General features: G+C 35.1%; 1 protein-coding gene across 8 annotated transcripts in view; it reads right to left on the bottom strand.

Moving 5' to 3' along the window:
* Positions 1-591: 591 nt before the first annotated feature.
* MAP3K7 (mitogen-activated protein kinase kinase kinase 7) overlaps positions 592-22,637 on the bottom strand; it is a 47,875-nt gene continuing 25,829 nt past the window's right edge. For 3 of the 8 annotated variants that reach the window (XM_057432097.1, XM_057432102.1, XM_057432101.1), the window contains 8 exons: positions 22,475-22,626; positions 21,711-21,870; positions 19,056-19,136; positions 12,580-12,647; positions 6,881-6,989; positions 4,049-4,110; positions 3,387-3,502; positions 592-1,427 (listed from right to left, as the gene is read on the bottom strand). In XM_057432097.1, coding sequence (XP_057288080.1) covers positions 1,247-1,427; positions 3,387-3,502; positions 4,049-4,110; positions 6,881-6,989; positions 12,580-12,647; positions 19,056-19,136; positions 21,711-21,870; positions 22,475-22,626 — 929 coding nt within the window. In that variant the 3' untranslated portion in view covers positions 592-1,246. Of the gene's footprint in view, positions 1,428-3,386; positions 3,503-4,048; positions 4,111-4,936; positions 5,024-6,880; positions 6,990-12,579; positions 12,648-12,856; positions 14,783-19,055; positions 19,137-21,710; positions 21,871-22,474; positions 22,627-22,637 lie in introns of those variants that run through there. The other 5 variants (XM_057432104.1, XM_057432098.1, XM_057432099.1 and 2 more) reach the window with 5 other exon arrangements.

Genomic DNA, 22,637 nt, shown 5'->3' with positions numbered 1-22,637 from the left:
ATAATGACACTGATCATTACATATTCTGCTTGAGCTCATTAAAAGCAATTCTTCAGTCATGAAGACAGCAGGCATTCTGTGATGGACTTCCTCTGAACTATGTTCAAATGAGTGGAATAACTGAGATTCCTGATGGAGATCTAAGCCATTTCCCTCATTCTCTTAATAGCTTCCTCTATTTGCATACTCAACTCCATTTCATAATTTGATTTAAAATAAATTCATTTCCCCAAACCCTTCTCCTCCCTAGCTAAACAAAACTTATTTACATTTATGGTAAAACTTATTTACATTTATGGTAAGTGCTTTTCAGCAAATAAGGTTTAAGAAAAAAAAACCAAAACAACCAAAACCCAAGAAGTGGTATAAGTGAGGGAGCAAGTATTTAAAGGTTTGTATTAATTTGATTTCTGAATTTTCTTCCAAAGATGCTGTAGGGACAAAAGCTTTAAAGGTCTTAAACACACTTTCACACAATTTTGATTCTCCCTCTCTTTTATAGAAGCGAACAACTTTGCCCAGTAAATCTCCTTCCTAAATTTTGCCCAGTAACTGCATGTCATTCCCCCAAGAAAGTAAAGAAAATACAAATTTTTACTTCAAATATTTTATGAAAGCAAGATTACAAGAAATATATTAGTCAAAATGCAGGGCTTATCAAGCACTGAACCAAGGATGCTGGCATCAGTCTGCCTACCATTTTGCAGGTGGAAAAAATACACTACGTTTAAAGGTAAAAGGCATTATTAATGCATCATGAATTACTCTAGTCGGCCAGCATCACCTCTGCAGCTTGATGCATGTTTAAGTCCTGAAAATAATCGTCATATTAATAGTCTGAGATGAGACACTGGAACAAAACCATTCTTAAACAGGGAAGTTTTTGTTTTGCTCATATCGAGGTAATAACCAAAAACTAAAAACAAGATCTTAAAATTTAGCAGCCACTTTAACACTTGTTAGGCTAGCCTTCACACAAGGAGCATGCATACAGCCACTGTTCTTGCTTTAAATTGAGTGCTGTTGGTTAATTCAAGTCACTGTTCTCTCACCTTATTCGATTAACCTGTTGAACTGGATGTCCACCATAGGAAAAAGAAAATTAAACGATGGTAAGTGTAGCAGACAAATACAGATCACACCAAGAAGCTAACACTCATGAGTTGTCATAATAAGGGATAATAATAACAATAAAAAAAATACAGTCTTTTCTGTGCATATTTTTCATTTGAAAGGTCCCAGGAAATCATGATGTGCCTGGCCGTTTCTGTTGCTGATTTCTGATGACGTCTAATTGTTTTTTGCATTGCTGATAGTAAGTTGAGAGACTTTTGTTTTCATCTAACAGCTTTTTATGTTCTTGTACCAGACGGGAGGTATTTTGCTGGTCTTTTTCATCCTGGTCCAGTTCCGCTATTAGTTCTTGTCTAAAAGTAATAAAAAAGTAATTGTTATTTAGAATATATTTCTATTTGTAAGATGACTTTATGCGTTTCAAATCGGTATTTGACTATCAATCTGAACTCATGGCTGGCGGTATTTTGTGCAAAAAAATTTAAAACCTTATTCTTTACTGTAGTCTGGGGAAAAAAAAAATCTCTTCCAAATCAAATCCATATTTAAACTTTAAAATAGCTGCTTGCCATAGCCTCAGTCTCTGAAATTGTCTTTTATATAATGTCTTTCAGATGTAATTCTACAGGTCACAGTAAAACAGCTAAGGATCCACACAGAACTTCATCAATTTATTCAACTCTAAATTTGCTGAACTACATGTATATTTAAAAATTCAAAAGGCAACTTAAAAAGACAAAATTGCAGTAATTTTGGTAACTTTTTACTGAAGTGCTGTTCTATTTGGACTTGAACTTCTTAAAGCAGTGGAAAAGCAGAATCAAATAAATTATTTTTGTAACCGTCATTTCACTTAATTTATGCCATAAGTGCTCAATATGTTTTTTTAGCAACAATTTGAGAGGAACAAATACACTGATAAACTTACTATAAATTATCCTGCAAAACTGATGTAGCAGTTTGTTTTACTATTTGTTTATGAGGTGACAAGAAGGCAAGCTGCCAGCTATATTTTAGCAACAAAATAGTAGAGGAGAAAGTTCATGTTAATTAATTGTTGCCATATGGTTTGTAATTACAGTTAAAGAAAACTTAATCATTCTATAAAGACTGAACTAATAACTACTTTAACCAGCATTGAATTCATCAATCACAATACTGTTTTTTTGTTTTAACACCTATGGGCAATTATGGTCTAAGAAAAAACAGTTTGGGAGAAACATGTATGCAAACTTCCTAGAAAAAAAGATAAAGTAGGAATCTAAAGGTAACAAGTCAACAGTTCTGAAACAGAAATACATTTTAATATAATTTATTGACCTTTAGAGACAACGGAAATAAAACCAAATTGCAGATCTTCAAGCCAGCTTCAGGATCTCCTCATGAAGTCTAAAAATTCTAGTTGCACTTGAAAACTAAGGATGCTAAGCCAAAAGCAAATAGATGATAGGTCAATCTCACTGTAACTTCCCCCCCCCTATTCTGCATGCTATTTCTAATGTAGAAGAGGTTTATACACTCATTAGCTATTCCACAAACACCAACGCAAGCTCCTCATTAACAACTGCTTGCCTGCAGTGGCTCAGACACTGGTGGGTAACAAGCTGATTACTTGGTCTAGCATGGAAGTATATATGACCTCTCAGAGCTGCTCTCAGGCATCATGAAACAGAAATTATAAGAAGCACAACTGAAGTTCTGAAACAGCTATAACTTTGGCCTTAATCCAACATTACATGCAGTTACTTCACTTATAGGCAAACAAAATCTAAGAGGAAAGAGTATTTCTGGTGCACAAGGCTGAGAAGGTACATAATGGCTTTTAAGTAGTAGGTCCTACACCCCCAGTAGAAAAACATCAGATGCGTGTTAATAATATAATTGTAAATGCAATGCTTGAAGTCAGATATAACTGAGTAAAATGAGTAACTTTGACATATTACTCAAAATTCTATAATCCATCAATCAAGTGGTTATCTACAAACTAAAACTGAAATTCTTTTACTGGACAGTATTGGAAATAAAATTCCAACATTCCTTGACAGTCCAGATTCTTCATTTCAGATGATACAAATACTACTAGCATGTCAAATACACAGATGCACCACAGACTTTGAAGTAGGATTTCTCTAGAAGAGTCCTGATATTGATTAAAACTTCCAATTACCTTCTCTAAGCATCTTATTTGTACTGAACAGCTCAGTATTTCTATGAAATGTTACTTCATAAAGCCAGAAATAAGTTACAGATAACAGACTTGGTGTAAAAGAAACATACAGAAGAACAGAAAAGGTTAAACACATTTAACTTACTTCCTCTGCAACAGCAATGCGATTTCTGTCTGAACTTTCATATATTCTTGTGCCATTTTGCAGTGCTGCTCAAACACAGCCATAGATTCTTTGGAGTTCGGGCACGGTGCTAGAGGCTGAAAATAAATCAGACATGTTAAAAACTAATGAACCGACATCCTAGTATACAGTATGTTAGAATGTCTCTGCAGTGTATTTATAAAGGCTTTTCAAAACCAGTAAGCTTTTAAAAATAAGTGTTAAACCATGCCCTGCAAAATGTTACTGCAATGATGTCAAAGTTGACTTAAACCCCAAATCTATAGTTGACACAATAGTCTCTCCATCACAAAAGTCAAAGTAGTATTTAACCTCACACACAATAAATAAGGTATATCCAACAATTTAATTCAGTAACACTCAGCAAATAATGTCTTATTTTGACAGTCAAACTCAGCTTGTATTTGGTTTTAGGGATCATGTTTCCCAGGGCCTGTTTTTAATAGCTTGATCGAATCTGAGTCAACCAATCTCAGATTACATAATATATTTTTTTAGCCTTGGTCGAAAGTTAGACAGAATATAAACACAGGTAAATATGTAGCACTGTATTTTGCAGCCCAATATTCACACTTTAGAATAAACTAAAAGATAAAGAATCTAATAAAGCATGTATTTATTACCTGTAATTGATGATCTAATGTAAGATATGCCATTGGGATGGAGTTATCTGACCCATTGGTCTCTGTAACAATACCAAGAAAATGTTAATGTATTTTGAGAGCTAATTCTCTTCTTCCAGGAAAAAACCAACCCAAGAATTCTAAGTAATTTCACAATACACAGTCTGAATGTGAAAAGGCAAATGGTAACAGCAGTGCTCCAATCCCAAGGCAGATGAATCATTTTTTCTGATAAAGTTAAGAACTTCAAAAGTATGGTCTGTCACACCAAGAAGGAATAAAGATTAATGTTATCAGCCTACACTTCTAAAAGCCATGTAACAGCACACAGATTTCTTAAATACTATTTTTATACAGTTTGCAATCATGCTCTCTATTTATAAAAAAATTGTCATTTCATTCTTGTTTATGAAAGATCAGCCAGCCAGCCCATGCATCTAATGAGTTTAAAATTAGAAGCTGTGCAAATCAATTCTGCCAAAACAAAATAAGCACAACCTCCTGCTCAGTTTTGAAACCTGCTCCCAATGAAGTCTGTTAGGATCTTCCTCACAACATGCTCTAGGGCATCTTCTCTGCTCTGTAGAGATATTTGTGGGTAGCAAGGAACCCAGTAACCAATCTACCTCCTGGGCCTGGCTGCTCTCTTCTTGTATTGCAATTACTCTGTATTTCTCCAGTTCTTTCATTCCAGATTTAACATGGTTCTGAATTCTTAGAGACCCTATCTTTTGGTAGCCCACAATCTGGGGATTACAAGGTTACTGTTAAGCTTTAAGAGATATAGGAGTGAAGACACATGGAGAAACTACTGATTTTACAGCTGCATTATCGCTACTAGAGGATTACACAGAGGAGGGTAGGTGGGAAAAAAAAGGGGCTGCTTACCCATACCCCAATAGCACCTGCCACAGAGTAGTCGTGGTAGAGAAACTAAGGTGTTGCCCTCAAAGACTATGCTATCCTCAAGAGCAGCTTCAAAAGGAAACAGAAATAAGAGGGTAGAAATGGAGAAAAAGCGGTTAAGTGTACGCTTGTAAGGAAACTGGAAGGTGGTAAAAAAAAAAAGAAAATAACCCTAAAACCAGAGACTTAATCACTGCTGTATCTTAAGTGAGAACAGTCTAAAAAGTCCTTCTCTACATGAAACTATTACCATATATGGAATACTGTTACAGCAAAGGAATTAGTGTAATGCTTCAAATATATCAATACATGCAAAATACTTCAAGATGACATTCCTGAGCCTTTCACCACTGCGTCACAGAACTGTAATCCCACCTGCGATTGACCAGATTTGGCCGCATCCCGATTTTATCATTTTGCCTCATTAACTTCAAAACGTACCCTCTTCTACAGAAAACTAAAATGACTTCCTTCTTTAGAAATTCAAACGATTCTTTGTTCATGGACTGCATAAACCTAACAAGAAAAAATATACATGTGGTACATTCTATATTTACCCAAGTATAAGGTGTGTAATTTCTGTGGGTCAGAAAGCGGACCTGACTTTTAGCTCTAGTGCAGTGCTGCACATAAGGCCAAAGACTTGGGGCAAACTGTCTTCACACTGGCATACAATCAGCAACTTTCAGTTCCCAATGAACTATTGACTGGGTAAGAGCTTGTTGCCACATAAGGCAGCAACTGCCGTTAAGTGCTCACTGCCCAAAGCAACACAGGACCCATGCAACACAAAAGAGGAAATAGGGTGGGCTGTAGCAGTGGACAAGAGTTTTGGGAAATTATAAGTGATGAGGCATAGCGTGTGATCAGGTAAAGTGACAACAGACAGAAAGAAAGAAGCACAGAAGCAAAATACAAGAGTATGTTGCTCCCCCCCACTAAAACAGGGTAAGGGGAAAGTACCCATCTTACGTAATCACCTTATATTTGGTAAAATACAAGTGTGCACATATAAACACATGTGTATATATATGCTTGTGCAAAAGTCAGTCCAAATGAAAGTTTCCATTTCACAGTTGGTTACAGGAAAATAATGGAAGAGTGATCAGCCAAAGATGACGCAGATCACATGAAAGAGATTTCAAAATTTGAGGCACTATGAGGTACCAGCTTGAGTTTAAGATTGAACATGTACATTCTAGTGACAAAAATGTAATTCTTATTTGTGTTTCTAAAAAGAAAAATTTGTGGGGACCCACTGTTTTCATACAGTACAGTACTGGTTCTTTTCATAATGGAGTGCATGATGACTTTTAAAATTAAATTGTACTATGTAAATTACATGTATCCTTAATGCAATTTCATAACAAAAGAACAGTGATGCTACGGAAATATTTACAATACTTCTGCAGACACATGTTAATTCATTTAAAACCCAGTAAGATTGTTTGCATGTGTACATTCTGCATAAGCAAAATTACAACACAGATCAAAAATAGAATTAATGAAGCTGATACTCACCTACACAGCATTTCACTCCAGAAGTCAGAACAATGAAAGCTTTAACTGTGCATTCATGCTACAATTGCACAAGACTAAATACTCTAAAATCTCTTTCCTTAATTCCCTAAAACCACACTACAGTCAAAAAACTCATGCTAAACCACCTGCATTACTATCACAGTATGTACAGTACTTTAAATACAAAATGCTTGCAATTTTATGTAACTTAATATAATCTGTGCAAAAAAAGTCCTTCAAGCCAGTGTGCAAAACAAAGCAGTAATGTTTTAATTAAAGCAGAACTAAAACGGACTGCAACTTTCAGTGCTTAATTTTGTTAAATGCCTAGGCACACATCCCATGCCATAATCTAATATTTCCTATTTTTTAAATGCAAAAATTAACTAATGAACAAAGGAGTACCTGCATCATCAGGTGTCCATGGATTACGAGTTGGCTTTTCAGAGGTTGGTCCCGAGGTAGTGATCATTCTCACACTAGGACTAGATGATCTACTGCTGTTTCTGCTCTCCTGAAGTGGTAGAATAAAATGACAAAAGTTAACAGAAAATTTTTTTTTTTAAGGCTTAAAAACCCAACCAAACAAAAAAACCACCAAACAACCAACACACAAACCCTAAAAAAACAAAAAAACTGCAACCAAAACAACAAAACATTAATAACAGAAAAATAAATGTGAAGAAACCCGAACCTATAGTCCTACCAGACACTCCCTTCCACAAGCTTTTACCCTGAAAGCTCTCCAGGTAAGTTTGATGAACTTCACATGCATTGCATGGCCAATTCCATCTCCCTTTCTGCTTCATCTTTACCACAAAAAATAAATTGATATAATTTTGCTATTCAGCATAATACAAAGCAGTGCTGAACAGTATGTTTGAGATCTTTATATAAATGTGTGACATGACGTCTAGTCAATTTTACACTTCCATTCAATGAAATCTAGCAGCTTTGTAACATTACGAAGAAATAAAGTTTGTTTCGAGTGTTTAATCAATGAATGGAACTAAATGAATGCAGCTTAGCAGCTATACTAGACTTCAGTATATGAATCTACAGTTTTCTTATGGTTCTTAAGTTAATTCAGGGGTTCTGCGACTCATCTCCAGAAAACATGAAAGACAGTATTTAATCAATAAGGATCAAGAAATCAAAGCAATTAGAAAATAAGTACATTATCTCTCACAAAGCAAATCAAGAACCAAGATAAAATTATGTAAGAAGCTCCTTTATATACACAGCTTGACTCCTCCAATCCCTTCATTTACCAAAAGTGCAAAAACCTATCATGAAGACTTCATTATCCTACTGAGCTGCTTCTTCAGAATTATTAGTTACAGTTTCTTGTATTTCACATACCCCCTTCACTGACATAAAAGTAACAGAGTAAAGGACTTCAGACTACAAACCCCATTGAGTTTTACAGGGAAAAAATGAAATAAAAAGATGCTATTAAAACATACCTATTTTCAATATGGTGTATTTATAATAAAATTATTAAAGATCCTGTTTTTCAAAAGAACCACTCAAATATACATTACCTACAAACCGTGTTTCTTCATGACTCTAATTTCCAAATATCCTATCTTAATTTGACTTCTAAAAGTCAGGATTTCAGGCAACTAACAATCCAGAGTAACAAGATTTTACACACTTGAAATATCCATTATTTCAACTGCATTATGCCTGTCCTGTAATTCTTATTAATCATTCAGTGTTTTATGTCAGTAGACAGAAAAAGGGCTATAAACTATTGTGGAAATAATCCAATGGATGATATTATCAGGATAATGGCATTTTCAAAAAGCTTTTGTCTTGAAGTCTTTTTTAATATCAAGCAAGGTTTAAGTTGCTTACTGTCATTGTCCTGAGTTATGAAAGAAAAACACACTCTGCTGACGTGAAAGGTCAGAAGACAGAGCATTTAACAGCATGTAAGTCCTTTAAGCACAGATTTGTTGGGTATCTACAGCTGATAGCAAAGGGCACCTGAAAAGTACTCTAGTTACGGTAACTTCTCAATGCTATACCAGATTTCTTGCTGTACCAGATTGTTTTGATTCATCAACAGGAGAAAAACCCTCTTCCTTGATAACATTATTTAGACAAAATTACTAGAGATAGATACAAAAAAACAGTATCCGAAGCATATATAAAAAGCATTGCAAAATTCAAGGAAGTTCCCCAAAGTGAACACCTGTTAGATTACAGAGTTGAAGTATGTGTTAAGTGAGCTGCTTTAGGCCTCCTAGACACCAGCCCCTCTGACAGATAAACCAGAGCCTGTTCTTCAGCCACCCGCTTCTGCTACACTTCTACGGGTATCCTTCCACCCTTGCCTCCTCTGGGTGTCTCAATACACTCAAACAGACTTGTTTTCAGGTATTCTCAAGTAATTTTTGCCAGGCGGCCAAACCCACATGACATTGTTAGCTTCCATTTCCTCAGACTTCCAGTCTTGAAAAACTGCCACACTCCAAGGAATAATCTTGCCCCAGTTTAATTTAAACAGGCAACCCAATTTAAAGAAATCATTGTTACTAGCCCTCCTCAGCTAGGATTTTATCTCACTGTGAAAGGGGATGAAATAAAGTATATCTGTGACCAGTTCTGAAAATGATGCAGACAGAATGATTCATCTGTATAATATCAGATCCCCTAAAATATCACACTTAGGCTGTATGCATGTGGGCATGTACATTCTAAGCTTGCTTCTCAACTGTTCAATAAAGTATGTGTTTTTTTTTTAAATATATTTTTATTCCACTTCAAAGTAAACTGTAAGAGTTATGAAGGCCCAGCAACAGTTACTAAAAAAAAGCATGAAAGAGGAGATAGTTTGGTATTAACTGTAGTGCTGTGAAGGAGGATGTACCAAAACAACTAACCCAATAAAAGATTCACAGGCAAGGACATGGCTACCTTACTAGACACCTGATCATAATCTGCACTACTTGAGTAATTATGCCAAATAATCTCAGTACCTGTATAAATATCAAATCCTGTAAAGACTCTATTCAGGGTAAATAGCAGGTTTCCTGTGTTTCTTCAAGCCCCAAAAAGTTTTTATGGCTGCAGTTCAGAGTCTGCACATCTGCTTCTGTGTTACAAAGGTGTTTAGGCAGGAGCAGTAGTGCTGGACAGGTGGCACAACACAATGTTTTAAAATGCAGGTACGGGGAAATAGAAACGTGGAAGAAATAATTCACTGAAAAAAAAAAATTTGGTGGAAAAAAATGAATAGAGAAACACATGGATGGAAACAAATGGAAATGTAGCATTTGACTGGACAGCGACAGTTGCATCAGCGCTGCTCAATGTCACTTGGAGTAATGTACAGTCTAAGGCCACCAAGCACTAGAGAAGTCCGTGAAAAATCAGACTTAAACACGCTCTCAACACCAAACCACACCAAAAGCTGATCCAATGACAGAAAACCTTTGGCTTCACGTATTTTCCTATCCAAACTGTTGATGTAAAAGGCTCAGTGGAGTAGTAAAATCATCTGCAAAGCACTAGTACTGTCTGCACTTGATAACATGAGTAAGAGCAATGGTGGAAAATGCCTTCGGTGTCTCAACAGCATGAAAAAAGTGATAACCAGCCACAAAACCCCCACAAAAAAATTTCTTCTAACAGTACACAGAAATAAAATACACACACTATCAGAAAACATTCATGAAGGTCAGATTAAAACAGACCAGCAGTTAAGGAGGGAGACAAGAGTCTCGGTCTACACTTTCAGGTAAGCAATCCAAACTATGGTATATTTATTATTAGCAGTATATTATTGGCATTATTATGATGAGGTGTTTTTCTCCACCTTTAAAAAAAAAAAAAAATCCATACCAAACTGGAAAAATCTTCCTGATTAAAAAAAAATAAAAAAATTGGTTACAACAGAATCATTCCCTACCAGCACAGCAGCAATTTTCAGGAAAATCACATTTAACAAAAAGATTTCTGATCAGCTTTCGAGTGTCAATCAAATAGTTTAAAAAAAAAAAAAGTGGCACCACTGCAGTCCTTTAATGTTGAGCATGACAGGGGCTTACAAGGCTTGCGTGCGGGAGCAGAGGCACGCAGTGAGGGGAAGAAGGATGCTTGCAATGAAGGGAGGGAAGGGGAAGAGGATATTCCATTAGATGGGATAACCTATATATGGTCTGGTGTGTATAGGAAGACAGGATAAACTCACCAGAGCTACAGTACTCACATTTTTTTCTGCTCTGGTTAGTAGATTGCTTATATGGATGGCATTTCAAGACTTTTAATAAATTCAAGGCAATGCAGTTCAGAGCTACAAAACCCCATAAAATGTCATCTTAAGTATTTTGCCACAATTACATTGTGCTTGCCTTTTTCATTTTTTCCCTTTTTTTTAAATATACAAACCTATGTACATCAAAAGTAAGCACTAGTTTCAGCAGACTTTTCTATTTCTTCTCACACTAAAAAAGGGATGAAAATACATTATTTGTTTATAGAGATAGTGCAAGAATTTCTTCCCAAGAGCATTTTTCATGCCTGTTAAAATATTCTTTTCTAGATTTTATCAGAATGTTTCTAAACCTGCAAGATAGAAGCATGTAATTCCTATGCTTAGATCTCCAATATGTACACATCAGAAGCAAGAAAACAGAATGTGATGCTAGTACTTCTACAGACCCTCACCAGAACTCAGTGAGGTAAACAAAAAACCTTTTCTGCATCCCCCTAGTCACAAGAGCAATTTAGCTAGAACATCCAGACAAGCAGTAGAACAGCTTTCAAATAAAGAGTATGATAATAGTTATTAAAATCTAAAGTAAATGCTGATACTATATATTTTAAAATATTAACTATTCATTAAAATTAACAGAATGAAAAATTTAGAATAAAAAAGCTATAATTAAATGTATTCATACATCAATCAGTGCCATTTGGTATAACTGATGTACTGTCACTTTTTTTTCTTATGTCGTGCGTAATTTTAGTGCTACAATTAACTGAATAGGCTAACCTATTCGACCAAATTTTGCAGTTGCATTTCTTTCTAACAAACCTGTACCCTCTGAAGATATTAAGATGTGTTTAGGACAAATCCTTTATTTTCTGATAGCTGTACATTGCAAATTCTAATAATACCTGGGGAATTGATGAGGTTTCTGTGGCACCACACTCCACAGAAATAAAGGAGGATCAAATGTTGATCTCCTGATAACTACATGTATTTTACCCCCAAATTATCAGGTATTTTAGATTACTGCAGAAGGTTGTTTAACATGGAAACCCGATTAACCTGATGAATATTCTAAGCTCCGGTTTTCTACATCTAAATAACAGTAGGGATCTCAAAATTGCCAATTCATACTAACGATCAAATAGCCTCTGTGAATTACTGAAACAGACAACAAAGCAATTAAAACCCCACAAAATAAACATATCTGAATGAAGCATTAGCTGTACTTTTCTCATTTAAAGTTTTCTTAGTTCAACTGTTCTTAGTTTAATTTCAATTTTATGAACTGTACCACTGGGTCTGTTACCATGGCAGTTACAATACCAGATGAGAAGTTATGTTGTTATAAAATAGCCTATTGAGACAGTCTTTTTTTAAACAAAACTTTGTGACAGCATCCTGTAAACCTTACAGTATATCTCTCAATTTCTTGTGAAAGTTACAATTCAGGGTTCAGAGATTGGTAATAAAAACATTTATAATAATGATGTACATGTGTTGTATTTTATGGAAAAAGTGAGTCTCATGTATGTGTAACTGCTTCAGAAAATTGTAAGTAGCAATTACAATTGTTTCCTACATGGAGAGAGGTGAAGAGGCTTTCCTGCACAACATTTGCCCTTCACCAAATTAAGTGGTAGACAAAAACTATGTATACATAAAAAAGTAAGAGCTATACAGAAAACACTTCTCATCTAAGGCTCATTCATTAGATTATCCTCATGGAATCTCATTTAAATACAATACAAATGACATTACAGTCTGCCAAGCATCCACATCATTTCTACGAAAGCATCAAAGGTGAAGATTTCCAGACCAATCTCCCTGTACAGATTCAGTGTTGACTCTACTGAAAGATAAGAGACAAGAAAGACCTTACCTGACTGGACTCTGTTCCAGCAACACTCAGATCTTGAATGGATCTACGCCTCTGCTGTCCGTTTCCTGCTGGGAAAAAAAACAAAACAAAAACAAACCAGTGAAATCTATTCAGAACAAAATAAGAAGGGTGCGACTGTTGCAGAGGAGCTTGGAATTTGTACAAATCCACAGAGAGAAAGTGAGAGAGGGGGAGAGAGAGACAGCTGCAGAATTTTAACTCAAAACATGCTGGCCTGTCAACAAAAAGTATACCCTAATACAATAACCACTCCTACCACATGAATAGCTGCTGCACTCTACTCCACCATCTTCTGTCACATGTATTTGGTCAGGCTTAGTACTCAGGGCAGGAGCTGATGACGACATCTATTTCAAGTGCGTTACGTTATGGGGATTTCTAAAACCTAGACCGCGAAGATAACAGGCTGCCAGCTTTAACCTGTTGCTCTTTGGCATGCTTAAGGAACACAGCAATGACTTCTGGCCGTGTGCCGCTCCCCTCACAAAACTTAAGCAGCGAAAACTGTTCCTTCTGGTCTTAGCTCCCTTCTAGGTCCTATATTCATGCTCCAAGAAGTGTGAAAAGGGGACTGCTCGGCTGAATCACATCTCACCATCAACCTACTGAGCACAATGCTGTAATCTTTTCCTTTTCCACTTCCACCTGTTAGCAATTATCCACCAGTGACAGCTACATAAAACAGTTTAAATTTTCACACTGACACGCAATCAAAGGCATTTCCAGGAAACAGTCTCCTTAAAAATAAAAGGAGATTATGCAACAGAATCCCCCTTGCTACTTTGATTTGTATTACGGTGATTGTTTATAGTGCCTCTTGAGAGCAGGTCAGCTGTCCAAAAGGAAACACCAAAACTTTCTGAGTAACAGCTGACAATGCTCAAAATTCTTGCTCTTAGCTCTGCATTACATAACTTTTCTGCTGGAGGGGAGCATCCGAAACACGTACTGCAGCCGGGGCAGCCCCTCGCCCAGCGACCCTGCATGCAGCAAACAACCCACCTCTAACAGGCATCGCAATTTTAACCTTTTAGATACTTCCTATCCGGAATCACTTCCATGACTCCACAGCCTATCATGACAGGTGTTTTGATTTGCAACAGTTACTACTAAAATGTAAGCCTATTTAATAGCAATCAATACATCTAATGTCATCATACTTTAAATTTTTAAATATAGATACTCTTACATGCAGGAACACATTACTACAAACCAGCAATACAAAATTCTCAGTGTCACTTTAACAATTTGTGGCGACATTTTGTAGTCTAAAATTTAAAGAGTACTATCAGAAACAAGCATATGAGACAATCAAAAAGCATCCTAGAACAGGAATATATTTCTTTGCCCTGACTACAAATAAATCTGAATTGCAACTTCTCTGTGGTCTTGATCTTTTGCTTCTGAAATTCAGGCTAAGTATATACTTACCTAAGCAACAATGTCTATATTACATATAATACTTTGATATTAGAGATTGTTTGAATGACAAACCTACATAAAAATTTCTGAACTTGTTCATTTGCGCTGAACTTTTTCATTATCTTATCATTTAGCAAATAAGACCATACATTTAATAGAATTCTGTGCTGTTAACACTTCATCTGGCTGCCACAGCTCATCTCAATATTCAAGATATGGGTGATCCACCCATGACTGATACAAAATTATGTGCACATTTCATTCAACAACACTGTTATAAAATTAGCTCAGCTGAAATAGGCTTGCAAAAATATCTGAAATTCTCATTTCAGATTAGCAACATTTGTGAATTTAAAGAACCCAGGACATGTGTTGCTGAAATATTAGACATGGCTGCCAAAAAGTTAAAATAATCAGGGTGGGGTGCAAGAAAGAAAAGGAAACGCTTTGGGGGCGGGGGAGGGGAGGGAAGGAGGGGCCAAAATTACTGTGTTGTAATAAATGAATACCTTTAAATGAAATATCTTCATATTAGTAGCATGAGAGAAGAGCAAGCTCTACTAGGCAATGCCATTTTAATTAGTATAACTACTGCAGACATCTGGCAAATAGCTTAGACAAAGCAGAAACAGACTACGAATCAACAAATACTTATTGCTCCAGATTCAAGGCAAATTTCAATTGCAACATTATACATCGTTTTTATTTGAAATCACAGAATCCTAAAAATGATCACTGCTATTTATCTATGCTCTCCTTTCACAGTTTTGATTTTGTTTTTACCTCTATGTCTCCTTAAATTTATTTTTTTTTCTTGTTATATAAACTAATAAGAGATTTGCAAATGCACAGAAGTTACGATACGGTAGCTTGATGCACTGTGACAGGATTTCAGTGGTTTACAGGAGTTTAAGATGACAAAAAAAAGATGATCAAACAACATAAACATATTTCCTGGCCTCAAAAAAAACCCCAAGCCCAACAACCAAACACATTTCACATACTGTTATTTTCCACAATGAAATTCAAAAGGAACAGGAAACTTCTACCTTGCCTTGCCCTATGTACTCTAGACAAACCAAATTCTATGACTTCTTAAGGCTTCTGATCACTCCCCCTGCCAAATAGTCACACCAGCCAAGAACTCTTCTCCCTGCCCTTTAGCAGATGTTTGCGTCTCCCTTTACAGTTTCCTGTTGGTGCACCGTACTCTCTCTTCCTCATGCATCTACAAGGCCCAAACTTCTCTCACAGTGCAGGATGATCAGGGAACATAACAGTGCCAGAAGACATTTTAAAGTTAAAACATGGGTCTGAATTCCAGAAGAATGAAGTGATCTGTGGAGACAAAGGTGGGATTTCTGGCTTTTATTGATTTTAAAAGTAGACAGAAAATTTACAGACCTAAAGTATCTGCAATTCCTATCCACTTTCTAAAGCCACTCAAAAAACGTGTCTATTCTGAGTAATCATTTATGCAGTCTCAATGCTGTAAAAATTTTAATGCCATAGCACAGCTTCAGATGACAAAATTACAATGGCAAGTGCATGCTATATGCATGAGATGTCTGATGTTGCCAGTGAAGAAAAGGCTGTACTTGAAGGTGTTATTTGCAAGATATTGCTTAATTAGTTTGTATCAAAAAGGTGCTCTGATTATTTTTTTTATCATACTACAAATTATACTTGATTTTTTTTCTGTTTCTTTAAACATATACCTACTTAAGTCTTCTGTACTTACTAGGGTTTTTATTTTTCATATATATATATATAAAAAAATGTTGGTTCTTATTATCTGTATTATATATTTTATATACTATAAACCGAAAACCAGCCAACCAAAAGATGATACTTCACTTTGCCATCTGGTTGTAGAATATCACAACTAAAAACTCATTTGCCAAGTTCTTACACCAAAACAGAATTAGTTGATCTCTTTTTCAGTTTCTAAGTTTCGCAAGCTAGTAACATAAAATAGCATCTTGAATGAACGGAAGCTCTAAACAGGTTTAAATAAGGGTGAACAGAAAAAAGATCAAATAGATATTTAAAAAAAATCTAGTTCTGTCAACATTTTACCTTCAACTGATCAAAATTTGCATTTTATGACCTTGGTAGCCTATCAGTTCATGGATGAAAAGCAGCTGAGGCAACACATTATGAAAACCCCCAATGATAGCAGACGCAGTACTCATACTTCTAAAATAGCCCTGCCCCAAAGCAGCTGACTCATGGTAACATGCCTGTGTGGCGCCTCCCCTCTCTGGGAAGCAGCTGCTTTACCATGTGCTCAGCAGAACTTCAGGCAGCAGGAGAGATTAGGTCGGCACTTGTGCTGCTCCAAGGAGGAAGATAAGTTGTTTGCTTCACTAACAGACATACCCAAGGAAGATCAGGGGAGCTGGGTATGTGGCAGTAGTGCTAAGGAAATTAATAGGGTGGGATTGAGATGGAGGTGCTTCTCTGGGGGGTCTTGGAAGTATAACTAAAAGGGGAAAAGCATGTTAAAAAGGCCAAGGCTGAAAGCCTTGTGCTGAGAGAGTATGGAAAGGAGAGGTGAGAAACTGGCAACACTATACTGTCTCTAAAAGAATAACTGAGTAATGTACTCATTAATAACTGCTTTAAGTATACAGAAAAATATAATTTAATGGGCTGATGATCACATCCCTGCCACATAACTATTAACCTCTTTAAACCCTCTTAAACCTTGGGATTCTTATGGAAAAGCTGTTCTGACAACCAGAAAACTTTAAATATACAGCCCACACTTATCTGCAGACAATTTATATATTTTTTTTTCTTTTCTGTAGTGCCAGTACTGTCTCTTAGCTTATGTAGTTCTCTCTTCCTACTCTCTGGCTGCAAATTCATCTATAGAAAATAATTATTCATTTCCCAGGTTTCATTCTATGGGCTAAAAAAGCTATGCCTTCACATTCTTCTTTTTACTGTCCATGCCATCCTAGTAGCTCTTCTTGCTAATATTTCAGAGCACACGTTTCTTTCATATGGCTGTTCAGAACAGTATGTTGAATCTGTGATGAAATCTCAACAAGGGCCTGTAAATAGCATTAAGACTTCCTTATTTTTCCTGGAAATGAACTCTAAGATTTCAGTTTTTCACAGCTGCATTACATTAGTGACTTATACTACCTGGGATTAACCTGCATGCATCTGCTAAAGTCCCATGTTATCTTATTAAAAGAATTGTTGCTAGTGTATGACCCACATTGCATGACCCTGAATTTTACCCTATTTCTGTTTTTTCTCCCCAGTCACAACAAAATTCACTCTATGTGATACTAGAAGTCCTCCTCTTTATGAATAGTTGCTTCTGATAAAGCATTAACATTAAATTTCATTATTGCTTATGTAAGAATTAAATACTTTAAGAGCAAATTTTGAGAAAATTCATTATTATACTTGCTCCAATCCTATACCTTCTTTCATTTCTACAGGTTGCTATTTCTCTTGTATCTTTTTCCAAAAGCACCTTGGAATTCCCGTCTTGTCAAATTCAATTAAAATAATCCAGGTAAAGAATAACTAATTGACTTTCTCTGCCTAAGTAAGTAAAACCGGTACAGCTTATTTTGTGAAAACAACGTGGCATTCCATTTCACTTCCTAATTATTTTCTGAACGTTTCAAGGTTTATTGGAAGCCTCAGTGCTGTTACATGCAGCAGACTGTGCACAGACCAGAGACAATCAGCTTCTACAGTTTATTTACAAGGCTCTCAAATGCTGGCACCGCAAAACTTGATGGATCTCTTCACTTTCCTTGCTCTTAGGATCTTCTTTATGTCATGGCAGGCCAGGACTGTTTGAAAATTACAGTGGAAAGCTACACTGTAAATTAGTACACTAGTAAACTTTCTAACTGATTTGTTAGCCTTAATGTCAAGTAAGTTTTCTTTTCATGGGTAGTACTATTGCTCTTTGGAACCCGTTTTGTTTCTTTTTTTTACATTCTGTGTCTTTATATGTAAACTTCAATAAAGTTATTTACAAAATAAACTTGTTTTACAAAATAAACTTTTGGAAAAAAATGTATTTTGCATTCTACTTTAAAATACCAAAGAATGTCAAGATTTACAAGGAAACTTCCTCAGATTACACAAATTTAGAATAGGGTTTTCTACAGTTTTTAATGTATCGCTAGACTAGTGGTAGATAGTATTACTTGCATCTCCTGCCTCTGACAAATAATTCTGAAGCAAGTTGCATACTGCTAATGATATATCAGTTCAGGACTGATTATATTTATTTTCAAGGCTTTGAAGGAAATAAATCCACTTTAATTGTAAAAATAAAAAATAATAATAAAAAAAAGAATGCAAAACGAAAATTATATGCTGCTAACTAAATACAGACTTGGGATATATAAGAATTATTCATATATGCCCCAACTTAAATTATCAGTTATGGTGCCTCATTACACTGATTTTCTTCCTGACAGAAGCCTCTCCTAATAATTCTAGTTTGCATTAACTTAAAAAAAAACAGAAATACCTCATGCAGGCACATTTTAGCTCTAGAAAGTTGTAGTCAAATATAAGAATTACATGGATTACAACTTAATTTATTTAATCACAAGTTTCATGTGAATTTGAAGTTCTATATGTAATGTATTTAAATTGTTCTATTGGGGTGCTTAAACACAACAAAAATCAGGGCAAGATAATTACCCAGAGAGGCAATTTTCAACCTAAGTCCATTTTCACCAACTGTGGTATTGTAATAAAAGACTGCATGTATAGTTTTGCTCTGTAAGACGACTCTGAACAAGAAGATCAGAGAGGAAAAAATCATTCATCAATAGAAATAAATCTGAACTAGAAGACTGAATCCTGATAAAAGTAGGTTTATAGTGAAATATCATGCTTCTCTTCATAGAGACATTATTGAAAAAAATTACTGGAATGATTCCTAGTTCTGTCCTAGAGCAACTGGAGCAAGAAGTATTTTAGCAGTCTGATCATTATTCCGGCATCTTAACCAATTGACCCGTTCACCTGGTCTGCGATACCTGGTATGATGATCTCAGGGACATCCAGTATGTTGCCAAATGAAGCAGTTTTACGATGGCCTCGTTTAGGTTTGGAATAGGCTGAAAAAATACACATATACAATACACATGCAAAACACTAAAATAGCAATAGCAAAATTATTAAATTCCTAATATTGCATTTTTCATAAACTTGGTTAAACTATAGTTCATGCAAAAATGTCATGCAGAATAAACTGCATTGCCTTCCACTCATGCTTACACATAGTAAAGCAACTGTTAAAAAGCAAAAAATGCAGAACTAGCCATCATTACAACACTGTGTAATTAGTTATAGTTAGCAACACAAAAGTCAAACACAGAAAGCAGCATGGCAATAAGGAAGGGAAAACCAAATGTAACTATCCAGAAAGAGAACATATTAAATTATTTCAGATCACCTGCATATTCAGAATAAATTCTTGATTGCCTGAATTTATTTAACATTTTCTATTTTGTGTTGGGTACCAACTATTTTATAAACAATATTAATAGTTGGGTACTTCTGTTTCTTTAGATTACCTCATTTCAAATGAAATCTCATCTGTCTCTGCAAAAGTGCATACTCTATAATTACATTTAATAATTCCTGCCTTCCATTCTTTTGACCTATTAGTGAAGATTTTTTGTTTTGCAAACTGGGTATCACTAGCAACCTTTTAATTTTTGAATGATGTTCGAGAAACGTCATCTATTCTGTAATAAAATCTAATAACACATTTTTTATTTTGTTTTACTACTTGTATAGATTAAGATAAATAGTTCCCATTTTGAGAAAAGTCTGAATACATCTCCCAAAGTTAGAACGTTGCAGCGTATCCATCTCAAACTTAAGTACTGGTTATGTGCATTATCTGATTTACTTTTACACTTAGCTATAGATGGAACAGGAAGATTAAATAATTCTTGATCTGATTTACTCTTAACAACAGCTCAATACTCTCCCAACCACACAATTTTTTTTTTTCAGGTTCACAGCATATTATTTCTGTCACACAGTTCACAAGAATAAAAAAACCCCAACAAAGCAAAATCAAGAGTGCTGTTTCAGCTCTTTTTGAAAAAGTTATAGTCAGATGGGTGTGACCTCATTTCTAGTAGTCCACTAAGGCCTGAAGCGATTTCTTAAAACAAAAAAAAACTCAATTTAGTACACTCAGTATATAATTTTGTTTCAAGAAAAAGAAACCTTACAGTTATTAAACTAGATGAACAAACCTTAGCAGATTCTGAAATAATAATTACTATTCAGGACAATGTACTTAAGGAAGACAAACCAGGAAAATTAAAAACTCACACAAAGGAGGGCTAGTTATCTCCACTAAGGTAAAATCTTATATTGACTTTAGAGTGTCAGCGACCAAAGCGAGTCCTGACACATTTGAAAATAAAACCAGCATGTTATTATCAGGTAAGTACACAGTTGCCTTCTGTGTTAGAAAACCCTTAGATATATTCACGGTGAGATGTGCTACACAATCATCCAGTCAAAGACTGACAATACAAAAGACAAATCTCGAAATAAGGCTTTAAAATAAGAACATGAAAGTAAAAAGTGTTTTCAGGCTAAGATAAATATTATTTAATGAGTAACTTCAGTATTTAGTAAAACAAGATTCTGGAGTAATCATAATACAACGGACAAAAATAGAACAGTTGTGGTGTACAAGAAAGCTAGAATATGATGTAAATTTCCTTATTACTGCTCCTTGATTACCATAATTTTCAGATTTGTAGGAAAATACTAGAATGGCTAAATAACCCTGGACTAACCAAAGAAATTTTGTTTCTTATTCTGTGGTTATATACCATAACAAAAAAAGAAAAAAAAAGCTTCATAAAAGAAATTTATCACCTGGAGTTTGCATAGATTAACAAACAATATATTTGATGAAGAAAAGAGACAAGAAAGTGTTTGCCAAGTATACACATTTTTATTAACTTGCTCTTTTGGGAAGAATAAAGATTTTCACCATAAAAGAATGTATTTATACTTACACATCAATTCCAATTCACTCAAGGATTCGATGTTTAGACACAACAGTTTATAAATATCTGAAGCAAACCTGGCAAAACACCTGTAGCTTTTGTTTTGTTTTTAAACAAAAGATAATGACACTTTGTTAATCTGGCCACTAAAAAATTTAACTATGTTTCTTTTCCTAAAATCTGTCAAAGTGAATTTTAAAACTTATCTGGGAACACGCTGAACTTTAAACCCAACTCAATTTCAAAATATTATAGGAATAACCTTGAAGGAAATGTTATTTTTGAAATAATTTACCCTAGCAGAAATGGTATAATATGATTTCAGATACAAAGGAGAAAGTTTTGCATTTGAAATAGGACTGATATTTACAAGTCTCATAATGATTTTTTTTAAAAAGCTGAAAGTCTAATTCAGCAAAAGTAATCTCTTCCACAACCTTAAAAGTATCCAATTAAAATACGCAACCTTGTCAAGCATACAACCATGAATGAAGCTATTTTTCCCCACAATTAATAAAGGACAATAAAGACAACACGTAAAGTGAATGGTATTTACATTCTCTATGAATATGCACATTCTGCATCTTCCTTTCTCCTTTCTTTCCTTCCAATTCCTTAGTCTATCCCCCAAACATCCTTTAATTTTACCTGTGATGGAAGCTATTCTTGCTTCTATTTCAGACATGTCAGCACTCATCCTTTTGGCTTCTCCTGAAACAAGGGATGACTGTGGTCGTGCACGAACATCTGACAAGCTCTCCACACTGCTCCCACGAGATGGGGGTAAACTCAAGCGGCCAGCATCACCCTGTTTCAAAAGTTACATTTTTAAAAAGAAAAAAAACCCAAACCTGCAGAAGCCCCTCCATGACATATGCACAGTATGTAGGTTAAAATCTATTTCTAATAATGTGCTGGTTAAAAGTGACAAGATTTAACATTTATAATTCAATAAATGGTAATAATACAGCTACTAGTTGCAGGAACCAACTATCTGCAATGTTCTGAAAAGTCTAACTTTATGCAGATAAAAATAAAGTAGAATTAGGCTGATACTGTCACAAAAGAATCTTTGTATTTTTTCATCCCACTTGAAAACAAAACGTAGTATTTTCAAAATTCATGTAACTTTAATCCTTTCATATTATACTAATACTTTCATTCTAAGTTAAGGCAGTAATTTTCAAACACATATCTTTATATATTTAACGTAAGGAATCCCTTTAAAATTAAGTGGGTTTTTTATTTCATTTGAGATGATGTTAGAGACTTCCAGCTTACCTGTCTGAAATCATTCACCACTTTTCATCACTTTTCATGTTCTTTTCTTATAACTAACTGGCTCCAATTTTGTATTTTTGAAAGATGTTACAGCACTTTTGTCTGTGGTTCAAAACTGCACATTGGCTTACCGGCTGCTTAGCTGTATTTTTCATTTGTTGTGCCAATTTTGACTCCAAACGTTTAATAGTATCATTTGTAGAAGCTCCTTGGAAGTCACTTGGTTCCATGTTAGCATCACTCTTGTTACTTGTGTTTGTAGAAGTAATGTCCATGAATGAACCTAAAAATCAG

This window comes from Pezoporus wallicus, unplaced genomic scaffold, assembly GCF_028554395.1.
Source record: "Pezoporus wallicus isolate ANWC-B61680 ecotype Strahan unplaced genomic scaffold, APGP_CSIRO_Pwel_v1 contig_4847, whole genome shotgun sequence".
Classification (NCBI taxonomy): domain Eukaryota; kingdom Metazoa; phylum Chordata; class Aves; order Psittaciformes; family Psittacidae; genus Pezoporus; species Pezoporus wallicus.
This window is presented reverse-complemented; position numbering and strand designations above follow the sequence as displayed.